At 49.3% G+C, this 12,125-nt stretch overlaps 1 protein-coding gene across 1 annotated transcript; it reads left to right on the forward strand.

Moving 5' to 3' along the window:
• The first annotated feature begins 1,327 nt into the window (after positions 1-1,327).
• Positions 1,328-11,095, forward strand: AGA (aspartylglucosaminidase). Its single transcript, XM_045821584.1, has 9 exons — positions 1,328-1,483; positions 3,692-3,845; positions 4,476-4,588; positions 5,442-5,554; positions 6,781-6,895; positions 7,537-7,612; positions 8,485-8,592; positions 9,260-9,393; positions 10,835-11,095. Exons 1-9 carry the CDS (start codon positions 1,360-1,362, stop codon positions 10,933-10,935), a joined length of 1,038 nt encoding a protein of 345 aa, XP_045677540.1. The 5' UTR covers positions 1,328-1,359; the 3' UTR covers positions 10,936-11,095.
• Positions 11,096-12,125: the final 1,030 nt, after the last annotated feature.

Below are 12,125 nucleotides of genomic sequence, written 5' to 3' on the forward strand. Positions count from 1 at the left end.
CATTCCAGGGCCCCAAAAGGACGATCTGTTCACACTTGCCCAACTGCCCAGAAAACCCAACTATCAAAAAGTCTACCTCTGTCATGCATGTAAAATCTCTATCCCAACTTTCATCTGTGAATATGAATAAAGAAAACCTCATTCAAAGTACAGTCGGAAGCCACGCAAGGGTATCCAAACTTTTGGCGTCTCTGGTCCACAAGGAAAGATTCGTCTTGGGCCACATATTCAATACACAAACACTAACGAAAACTGATGAACGCCCTCCCGGCAAGAAACGTTTTAAGTAAATTGACGATTTTGTGTCGGGCCATATTCATGGGCATCCTGGGCCACACGTGGCCTGCAAGCATGGGTTGGACACCCCTGCAGGGGAAATTGCTCAGGAAGGTAACAAGGCCGCACCTGGTAAGGTGCAGGCGTGAAAAGAAAGCTTCCCTCTCTGCCTTGCACCAGTGAGCAAGCTTCCGGTGCTACGTGGGATTCTCCTGTTCTTTGCTCCAGATTTTGTTCCAATGACCTCTCTCAACTTCCTCTTCTCCTCTATAGAAGAATGCTTTTTTTCTTTTTTTTTTCTTTTTCTGGGCTTGCATGTGGCTCACCAGTTTCCCACTCCCCAATGCAATCCCTCTGCTATTCGAAATAAACTCGATGCGGCTGGCTGAGTCTCTTACCCTTTCCTTTAAAAAGGTTGACATAGTCACACGTTTATTTAGCACTTCGTGGTGCCAGGCTCAAGGAGAAGCACAGGCTATGGGGAACGGAGGAAGCAGGGAGGGACGCTCCAGGACGCTGTGCCGAGAGTTATCCTGCGCCCCCGGCTCCCCAGGCTTTCTCCTTCTCTTTCAGGCAGGGGTTTGTAGGGAGAGGACGTCCTAGAAAAAGCTCTTGGAGAGGGAAGTCCTAAAATGAATGGGTTGTAGACTAGCAGCTTCCTGTGCACTCAATGAGCACCCCAGACCCGAGGCCAGGAATCCCTCAGTATTTCCTGCATGTGCCAAACGTTTCGCCTGCAACTCTCCATTACATGGATACGTTAAGACAAAATTTTAAAACTTCTTAGGGTCTGCAACCTTCCTAGGGTACTAAACCTTCCCAGGGCTGCATAATGCCACACGAGTTTTCCCACGGGAAGCTCAATTTGCCTCTAACGATGGGCAAAGAGTACTGAAACCTGCAAAGCCCTCCAGACTGAAACCCCCCCCGCGGACTGTCCTAGAGGGACCCGGGTCTCGCGAGAGTTGCGGCGGCCGCGCCGGGAGGAAGCGGGTTTCCGGGCCAGGTGGGCGGGGAGCCGGGGGTCACGTGGTCCGCGAGCGCGGCCGGACGCGACCCCGGCGCTGGGCGGGCCCCGCAGCCATGGTGCGGAAGTCGGACCTTCTGCTCCTCCTGCAGCTCCTGCTCTGCCCGTCTCCGGCGAGCAGCTCCAGCCCTCTCCCGCTGGTGCTCAACACGTGGCCTTTTAAGAATGCAACCGAAGCAGGTGCGGGGCGGTGGCCGCGGGCGGGGACTGTGCCGCGAGAGTTCGCCTGCGGGGAGTTGCGGGGAGAGCCGGCCAGCGTCTGGCCCTCCGGGCTTTACGCACGCTCACCTGGCCGCCCTGCGCGCACCGCTCCGTCTTCGTCTCTCGCGATCGACCCTCGCCCCGAGCTCTGCAGAGTTTTCCGTCCCCGTCCTTTAGGGTTACTCCTCCTGTACGAGCCCGCGCCAATACATCCTCCGCCCCGCTGCTTAGCCTATCCCAGGGGACTCTGTGCCTGACCGCAATCTATTCATGGTCTGTCTTCTTTCTACCTCTTCATTCTAACCCCTCCGTTCTCTCCAATGGTACCCCGTACTCCAGCTTTTTAGACTACTAATAATTTCTCTCCAAAAGCACATTAGTTTTGCACTTACTCCCCGCCCCCCTCCCCCACACACGAATTGATGTGCTGTGTTTGCTACCTGGAATGCGCGCTCCCAATCTGGGCTGGACATTAGCATCATCTGCGGAGCTTGTCAAGTGTATCAGTACTTGGGCTGCACCTCCAGAGATTTTGCTCTCACTGCTAGAACCAAGGCATCTAGTTTTTTCTTTCTTTGTTTTGTTCTGTCTTAAACTCCCAAAGTGATTTTGATTTGCAGCCAAGATCGAAAGCCAGTTAAGCTAAAGCCGTCCTTGATACACTGCCCTTATACCCATTCTGAAGTATAGATGCCCATCTTCCGTGCTTTGCTCTCCTGTGCATACCATTATCTTGTCAGTTTCTCACTGTGTGTTCCATTCGTTTCAAGACATTAATACCCCAGAAGTAATTTCAAACCCTTTCAGAGGCTCATTTCACTTTATGGGGACAGAATTGGCTCCTGAATTTGCTGGAGCTCGGTCTGTATGTTATAAGCAATGAATACATTCAGAGCACATGAGGAAGCAGAGCACAAGAAACAAATCCCCAGCGATGATGAGACAAAGTGCACCAGCCCAGGCAGGGGCAAGTCTGTCTGTGTATGGGGCTTCAGCTTCTCAAAATACACTCCCCCGCCCTGGCTAGGTAGCGCCGTTTAGGTTAGAGTGTCCTCCTGATACACCAAGGTTGCTGGTTATGAGTTTGATCTCCCGGGTCAGGGCACATGCAAGAATCAACCAATGAATGTGGTTGTGATTCAGTGAATGAATAAATGGAACAACAAACTGATGTTTCTCCTTCTATAAAATTAAAATAATTTGTTCTCTTAAAAAATAGACTTTCAAGCCAGTATGGCCAGTAGTAATAGGTAAATTATTTACTAAAATAGTACCTACCCTTTAAGGATTTTTCTGTTGATTAGTAAAGAAATTGACCATCAAAAACCTTCTGTTTATTCCTTTTCAATGTGTGGGGCTCCGCGGAACAGAGTAGAGTGCTAATAGCCAGGCAAATGGCTACTTGTGAATCCTGGCTCTGCTACTGACTCTGTGTGACGCTGGAGAACTTAAAACCTCGCTGGGTCTGTTTCCTCCTGTTTAAAGTGATGATAGTAACTGTACAGTCCTTACCTGGAAAGCTATTGTGAAGATCAAATGAATCAATCCATGTGAAGCCCACGCTGGCCTTATTTGCTCTTGTGGTATTGTTATTAATATCATGCTGTGACGGGCACTATGGGAATTAAAGTATTAGAGATATACCTATATGTTTAATGATCTAATGACGCAGCCACTAGTAAGGATGTAATTTAGTGACTTCAATGTAACTGCCTTTCAGCAGCGTCAGATGTAACTTTGAAGGACAAAATCTTTTTCTCACACGGAGTAGAAATACATATTAATAAGTGAAAAAAAAACACTCTTCATCAGCAGCAAAGTCTTTGAATTCTTCATGGTAGTTAGCTGTATTATATAATTTTATCCATACCGCTGTCTGTATCACTCTGATTCCTTTGTGGCATCTAATAACACTGGTTTAAAAGCCCATTTAAAAAGGACTGGTGGACATGGATGACAGTGAGGTGATTGCTGGGGAAAGGGGGTTATGAGGGGGCCAAAAGGTAATGGAAAAAAATATAATAAAGACTACATTAAACCAATTTAAAAATTAAATAAAAATTCCATGTAACTTAGAGTAAATGAAAAGATGTAAACACAGGGGTTCTCAAAACGTCCCTGGCTTGTTGCTTTTGGCACTGGAAAAACGCGCAAGTATAAACAAGCACTGCTGGGCTTTGACCCCAGCGTGGCGGACCCTGGCGTCCGGAGGCTCCGCGCTGGACGCCGTGGAGGCGGGCTGCACCCGGTGCGAGCGGGAGCAGTGCGACGGCACCGTGGGCTTCGGGGGCAGCCCCGACGAGTCTGGGGAGACCACGCTGGACGCCATGATCATGGATGGGTGAGCACGCGCCCCAGGCCCGGCCCGGGGAGGGATGGGGTGGGGAGCGGGCGTCTGCGCCTTCGCTTTCCGGGCAGCTGCGTGACCTTTGCCTAGTGCTGAGAGCTGGGTGGACGGTTGTTGAAGCCTTGTCCCGGCTCAAACCCCTGGCTTCCTGCGTGGCCTTTCCAATCACAGTGGGTTTTCCTCCCAATTAAAAAAATATATATATCACGTGAAGGATGGCAGTCTCTTTAGCACAGGAGACCCCAAACTGCAGAAAATATGTCTCTGATCCTGTGCGGGGTCCTTGACCCGCCATCCACAAACACTGTGGTTTGCCCGACCCGCACGGAAGCCTTAAACCCCCTTTGAACAGCAGGGCGAAAGACACGGCCGGTGACGCGGAGAGTTTGCCTGCTGGCGGAGGGTATGGTGGGTTGGTGTTTGACTTCTTCCTTCCTGGGTGTGATGGGGGGAATTTGTATGAACTTCATGGATGTGCTGTGACGTCTACGTGAAGTTCGTGTTTATCCTACAGAACACGAGGGCTTGGAGGAAAACACTGTTTTTAAATCTATGAGTCTATGCAACCGCCTTAAATCTCACTGCGTTTTTGTTTTGTTTTGTTTTGTTTTGTTTTCCCTGCAGCACCACCATGGACGTCGGCGCAGTAGGAGATCTCAGACGCATTAAAAGCGCCATGGGCGTGGCCCGGAAAGTGCTGGAGCACACCACACACACACTGCTGGTGGGAGAGTCGGGTGCGCGCGCCCTGCACGGGAGGGTCTGGTCCCCTGTGTTCCCTGCGGGAAAAGGACCCACTCGGTGTCGAATAGTGTCAAAAAGCCAACCAAAGCTCCAATTCCAGCTGTTCTACCTAGTATCCATTTCACTTTAGACAAGTGAACTTCTAAATTCTCGCTTTCTTCATCTTTAAAGAAGGGTTTTAAAAACTTAGTCTGTTATCTATAGAAGGGACCTGCCGGGCCGGCAGGGGCTTCAGCACCATTGCTCTCCCTGTGTGACCTTCAGAGGGGCGCAAGGGCACGGAGCGCCGTGACCATGAGAAGATGGGACCGGAAGGAGTTTTGCTAGTTTTGCTACTGCATTCCAAGTTCACACCCAAAATCATGCAGTGACCCATAATCAGTAACTGTGAACATGCGTGAGCTAAGGACTCCAAGAGGAGGTCTTCAGTTTCGTTGAGAGCCAGAGCTGAAAGCCTCCTGACATTCGTGGAATCCAGCTGTCCCTCCGGGCCTCAGCTTTCCGCACGCGGGGCGTGGCCCGCTGGTTGGGGCCTGAGACTCCTCCCTGGGGAGAGGAGTGCCTTTTGCCGGGTAGAAGGAGGGGGATTGTGCCGGGGAGGAAGTAAGGACAGCTGTCGTAACACACACTCCAAGGGTCTCAAGCAAATCACTTTTGGGGAGGGCACAGGGAAGCTGAGATCTACAAGCGGATGCCTTAAAACCTTTCCTGCCCGAAGGCTCCTTGTGCCCGCGGGGATGGTCGTGCCCCGCCCCCTTCAGGGACCTGACCTCAGCACTTCCTAGGCGTGCGTTTTGGTTACAAGGCAATCGTGAACTGATTGACGTTTTTCTTCCCAATCGCCAGCCACCAAGTTTGCCGAAAGTATGGGGTTTGTCAATGAGGATTTGTCCACCGATACTTCTCGAGCCCTTCATTCCGATTGGCTCGCTCGGAATTGCCAGCCAAATAGTTGGCGGGTATGTGTACGTAAGTTCAAGCAGCACATTGTGTGAAAATATGAAGTGACGTCCCTCTGCCTTCTGTCGTCTGCCCAGAGCCAGAGGTGCTGGCGAGCACCCTGTTGCACCGAGAACCGGCGACGACCTCGGGCCTGGGTGTCCCTGAAAGCCCCCCCCCCTCGCTGCATGTAAGGCCTGTTCCCCGGGGGCAGCGGCTGGTTCCGCGTGACCGTTTTGGGACTTGGAAGGTCCCGTTCCGGGGAGCGGGGCTGCTTCAGTCAGAGCCGCTCGGCTCGTGTTTGCTTAGAACGAAAGCTTCCGAGTCCGAAACATCCACGTTTGGAAACCGTTGGTCTGAAACATTTGCTAGATGTTTATCTCCGCGAAGTGTACTCAGGCCCTTGTCCTTGTTTGACTGGAGGTGGTGCAGGATTAGGCACCTGGCACGTCACTCGCGGGACACCCTTACCCTTAAATCAGTGGGGCTTGGAGCACAGGTCAGCTTGCGTGTGCCATGCACGGTTTTACTGGGGACTGGCGAAGTCTCTCGTCTGTCGTGTCACCAAATCCTGGTTACGGTGGAGGAACTGCAGACTCCCTGGGGCCCGTGGGGTGCACGAGGCCGCTGTGCAGAACCAGGCTGGGGAAGCCCCTGGTGGGCTAGTGACGAGAGAGGAGCCGTGGGTTTCTCGCCCGAGTGTTGATAGATGTTCAACCTGACTTTATGGGTTTGGATTATTCTCTTGAGGCTTTGATTCCTGCAAGAATCTGGGAGTAGAATTTAGAATAGGCGCACATGAACCTAGCTGTGGGAAAAAAGGTGGTTTTAAAACAGATTTTGCTTTAGATTTCATAATTCTTCTTTGGCCAGGGAACAAATTAGGAAATTGGAAGGTCAGGTTGCGTACCTAATTCCGTTGAGAATTAGTATCTAACAAAAGATCTTCATGGATGTCCGCCCTTAGGCAGAGAGTGCTAGGCATATAAAGAGGAAAACCGGGATCTTTTCCAGAGTGAGTGGGTTTCTGTTCCACATTATGCACATCTGAGACTGGACGAGGTATTTAGTGAAATTATATCCATCTGTTCGCATGAGACTGAGTTAATCGTTGGCTTTTAATTCTTATCTTTCACGTACCAGATGTCCTTTTGGTTTCTTCCTAATGCTTTGTGATTGCATGTGACGACTTGCCACTTTCTGAAATCACCCTTTCTAAAAAACAAAACGTATATCTCGTTTACAGAATGTTATGCCAGATCCTTCAAAATACTGTGGACCTTACAAACCACCTAGTATCTTAAAGCAAGATGGTTCTGCCTATAAGGAAACAGGAGATAATTATGGTCATGATACTATTGGTAATTTGCCTTTTATACAGTTTTTGTGGTTAAAGTGAAGCCATGTGTCACTGCCCTTCTGTAGTCCTGAATGTGTTCCCTATGCATGCGCCAGGAGGTGATTCCGACGGCTTTAACTGGCAAACAAGACTACAGATATATATACCTCCATACGACTCTGCACTCACACACACACTTAGCATTTTCGTAGCCTCTGTGTCCATTTTAGTGGGTTATCTTAGACAAGACCCCTAATATCTGACGATTATTCACTTGTGGATTTTTTAAATATTTATATTTAGTTCTTTAATAATTTGACATTATTTGCTACATTCAAGTGATCTTTCTGGGTTATAAGGTTGGAAATTTCTGTCAGTCTCCATCAGTGATTTTCTGTGGAATTACCTTTGAAAAGTAACACAGCAAACTGAAGAGTAAGACTATGGGGTATCTACCAAATGATGCTATGAGACCAGATCATTAAAAAGCACACATTTTACCTGGTGTAATTTTCAGTATTCCCAAGTGTTCTGTTTTCCTCTACCTGAAATTAATGAAAGAGGATATTTATTTTACCAACTGCTGAATGGTTTGGTTATATTTGAGGTAAACTTTAGAGTTGATACCTACAAAGATGTTTTGTTTTTTTTTTTAAATTCCAGGCATGGTCGTAATCCATAAGACAGGACACACCGCCGCCGGTACATCTACAAATGGTTTAAAATTCAAAATACCCGGGTCAGTGTCTGAGAGAACACATCTCACAAGTACGCACTGAGTGTACACCAGTACGTGCTGGTGCTACGGGGTGGTGGGGGGGGGGGGAAGAGCGCAGAGCACAGCCCCCCTTCCTGGCCGAGGGGAATAGATGGGAAGGAGAATAAACGAGTATCCGCGGAGAGCCGGCGGACAGGGAGAGCCGGCCGGTGCTCCAGAGGTCAGGGACGGCCGCGGAGGTCCGATGACGCTGGGGTAGTCAGGGAGGCCAGTGGGGAGATGCCGGGGCCGAGCCCCGGCCTGGGGAGGGCAGGGGGACACACAGGCCAGGGCAGTGCCAGACCCGAAGGCACGCCCCTCGGCCCAGGGCTCCGGCTGGCTGCACGGGAGACCGCGTGCCTCTCCTCTGGGTGCAGGGAAAGGAGACGAGTCAGATTTCCAGGGGCCTTAAGTCGGTGAGGGGCTTCTGGGTTTTGTTTCACAGTACTAGAAAAGCACCGGAGGGCTGTTACAAGGAAAAACCTCGGTCCCATTTTGGCACATCAGATAGGACACGGAAATAGATCGTAGGTGGCGGAATCTAATTTGAGCCCGTAGGGATAATCCAGAAATTAGACGGTAAGGGTGGTCAGAAGAGAGTAGTCACCGTCAATCTGTGCCACCTTGATAAGGCGCCAGCTCGTATCTAATTCTTATGTAATTAAGGTAGGTCTGTGGGAGCCTAGCTTGAAACTTAGGAAAATCCTTTTCTCTGTGCCCCGGCGAAGAAACTGCTTAAGACAGTTATCAGCAGCTGAGTAGAAACACCCGCTGTTGTTGAAAGTGCTCATACAATGACTTTGTGTGTGCATGTGATTTCCCGTCCTAAATTGTCACGCCGTGTCCTCCCCAAGCCGAGTAGGAGATTCGCCAATTCCTGGAGCGGGGGCCTACGCCGACGACACTGCTGGGGCTGCGGCGGCCACGGGGGACGGGGACATACTGATGCGCTTTCTGCCGAGGTGTGACTTCCCGCGTTCGTGACTCTCCGAGACCTTTGGGGGGCGCTGTCCGTCGAGATGGATAGGAACCGTGTGTGCCATGCAATCCGGATTTGTGCACACGAGGGCTTTTGAGAAGCTCCACCCACAGCTCCCGACCTATCCTGTTGATAACATAATCGTTCAAGCCAAGGAACCCTCGTCCTCCGAAACAGAACAGTATTTCTGACTGGGCTTCACAGACGAGGGTGCTTAGGGTCCAGGCAAGTAATGTCCGTGAGGCCAGCGAATACAGGAACTGCGGTAATGGATGATAGAAATCAGAAATGCAGTCCCTGCCTGTAACTCCTAAGATAATCATGACAGCAAGGACCCAGTGTTTTCCCTATTGATCATAGCCCCGTTTCGTATTGAAAGATAATCGCTATACGTTATGACCTCCATCAAAGCTGGAAGTATCTATCAGCCCTTGTCTGCAGCGAGCAGGTGGACTAGTTGGCGAGATAGACACCGTACCAAGGTCAGCATGCTGCCTTGTTGACGCTTCACGCAGACATACTGACCCCTGCTCGTGTAGGCATTCTATCCCATGTGACCGTTTGGATGCTTTCAGACTTCTAGCTTAAGGCAGCCAAATTCAGAGTTAGTGTATTTTGTGACTCTCAAGTTTTCCCTCTGTTTGCACCAGCTACCAAGCCGTGGAGTATATGAGGAGAGGCGAAAGTCCAACCGCGGCTTGCCAAAAAGTGATTTCCAGAATTCAGAAGTATTTTCCCAAGTTCTTCGGAGCTGTTATCTGTGCCAACGTGACTGGAAGTTATGGTGAGTTTTATGCGGCATTTGTGTTTGTGTGAGCCTGCAAATGTTGATGGAAATGTACACTTTTAAATGCCACGGTTGCATTTGATCCCTGCACAGCGGCAGCAGGGACGCCATTGGCTGGCACTAGGCAGATGTTACCTGGCCATCCGTTAAGACTCACAAATTGCTGGAAAATGTACCCGAAACCCTCTGTGGGTTGACCGCTGCTGGCGGGCTGCCGTCTTGGGCTCCTCGCGCCGGGCTGTGACTTCTGACTCGGGTGCCGCCCTTTGGCTACAGCCCCTGTTCATGCCGAGGTGGGCGTGTCTGCTCAGAGGCCCTTATTTACTAGAAGTAAATACGGATAAAGTATCTTCCCCACTTCTTCCCCGTTCATGATTTCAATGCCCCCGTTGTTTAGATGTTTTGGGGACTCAGAGGCACATGTAGTACTGATTAGTAAACCAAAGAGATGAGCAGGACTGTTTTTGTACTGAGACACGTCCTTTGCTTCGTCTGACTTCTGTAGGAGGCAACTGCAGTTTCAAAGCTTTCCAGGATCAACCACCGCTGCTCCTCATTAGTGGATTTGCAGCTGGGGAAGATACACAGCGCACTGATCAATGTGACTTACTAGGTTACACTGCTTATTATCGTTCTTTGATCTTTTACTTCCCACAGTTCTGTATTTGAAAAAGTTGTTTGAAGTATTTCTTATTCTTTTCTAAGTACTAAGATACAGAAGTCAATATAAGGTATGGGAGGGAAAGGCTTTACGTAGGAAATAAGTCAGTTTCATTGATATCCTCTTAAAAAATAAACCTTAAGAGGCTCCAAGTTGGATGTAATAGGGGCTACAATGATAATTATACAATTACAGCTGAATTTAAAGTTGTAGACGATGATTATGTAATTGCAGAGGAATCTCGCCCCGTATATTGAAAGCGGTGGCACTAGAGGGGACCCTCCAGGTGTCACACACAGGTAGCTGGGGCAGCGGGAGGCCACTTCCCCAGATGAACTTGATTAGGTAGAGAGCATCTTGACAAATTACCCTCCTCGCTTTCAACGAGCATAGAAGGGTAGGAAAAAACAGGACTGCTGCGGAGGGGAGGATTATGGGTGAAGGGGGGGAATGTGTTCGTGGTACGGGAATTAAACCTTCGGCATGTGCCTGAATTTTTTCCCTAAGAATACAAAAACAGAATAAATCATAGCAGCCATGACAGCATGTATATAGAGCAAAAAGTCAGCCTATATTCTGAGGTTCAAAGAGGTGGCTCCCCTACTGCTACTTTCCCATGGTCTGCCAGCGCCAGACCACGGGCACACGTGAGGCTGACAACACAGCATCCTCCGTGCGGCGTAGCTGGACGTCAGGTGTACAACAGGTGGTGTCTGTATTGCTTGTAGATATGTGCGCATTCTGCAACTGAACGGCCTTCTCTTTTCTCGGCTGCAGGAGCTGCTTGCAATAAACTACCTGCGTTTACCCAGTTTCGTTTCATGGTTTCTAATTCTCTAACGAACCAGCCCAAGGAGGAGAAGGTAGACTGCATCTGATCCGTCCTTCCTGGCGGCGTCTGTATTTGAAGAAGAAGGAAGCAAAGGCTGAGACGGTCACTCACTCTCGCTGCACAGTGGATGCCTCGTGTTTTCTGAATTCTTCGTGTAAAACACACAAAAATAAATGTATGCTAAAGGAGCACTTTTGCTTTTAATATAGGAATTTCTTAGCATCTGATTGTATTCAAGCTTTGCATATTACCTGAATGTGAATGTATATGTGTATGTATATATCTTTTAGGTGTTGAGTTGATGTTTGCATTTCTACTCTGTTTTAAGGAATCGCTACTGTGGGGATTTACTTCCCTAGTGATATCTCAAAGCCAAAAGAAATCATCTATAAGTGGATACTTAAAACAATTAGAGTATCCAGGTTTTTTTAGACCCAAAGCAAAAAGTAAGGGTGAGGCCGATTATGATTAGTCGTGACCGAATTTCAGTACATCCGGTGATAGGTCTCGTATCACCAAAGGGCGGTTTTCCGTGACGCCCCCTGCTGGCCCGAAGAGGGAAGGATGCTGCTAATACTGAAGGTGCCCTTTGCTCTGCACACGTTAGAAGACGCAGGCAGTCTTCCGATGAGCCGTGGTGTGGACTTCTTGGGCCTGTTCCTCTGATAAGGCCTCGGTGTGAAGGGTCTCCAGTCACAAACATCTGTGATGTTCTAGCTGCTAAGATTCAGTGCGAATAATTCCCTCTGAAAATCATTCAGGGAATTTGATCTCTAATCGTGTTGTTACTCACTGCGTCGGACACATTTGGAGTGAAACACTGTAGACCTGCAGGTACGTTGAAAATAAGAACAGACACCGCAGTGCAAACCCCAAAGAAGGCTTAACAGAGGCCGAGGACAGCCCTCGGAGGTGGTCCACGCGGTGGCCTTGACGTAATTGGGAGAACATTTCCGGCCGTCCTTTCCCCTGTCCGGGGACCCATCTAAAACACCGGCACACTAGCCTTATTCCTGTGAATGAAGTAGTAACTAATATAATTCAGATTTTACCAGGCTGTACCCCTAAATAATGCCTACCAAATAACAGATAGGAATCTCACATGACTCTTAAGGTTGCCCCCCCTTGTTCAAACTATTCTCACTAGATCTTGGTGTACTCCTAAAGAGCGCTGGCCCGAAGTGTTTGGAGATGTATCCGTATGCTGTATACACACCAACAAAACTGTCTATTTCC

This window comes from Phyllostomus hastatus, unplaced genomic scaffold (assembly GCF_019186645.2).
Source record: "Phyllostomus hastatus isolate PE091 unplaced genomic scaffold, TTU_PhHast_1.1 phas_scaffold_46, whole genome shotgun sequence".
In the NCBI taxonomy this organism is placed as follows: domain Eukaryota; kingdom Metazoa; phylum Chordata; class Mammalia; order Chiroptera; family Phyllostomidae; genus Phyllostomus; species Phyllostomus hastatus.

Coding starts and splice junctions, on each gene's coding strand:
- AGA (XM_045821584.1), top strand. CDS start 1,360: ATGGTGCGGAAGTCGGACCTTCTGCTCCTCCTGCAGCTCCTGCTCTGC. Junction 1,484..3,691: donor TAAGAATGCAACCGAAGCAG/GTGCGGGGCGGT, acceptor CTTTGACCCCAG/CGTGGCGGACCCTGGCGTCC. Junction 7,613..8,484: donor TTAAAATTCAAAATACCCGG/GTCAGTGTCTGA, acceptor GTCCTCCCCAAG/CCGAGTAGGAGATTCGCCAA.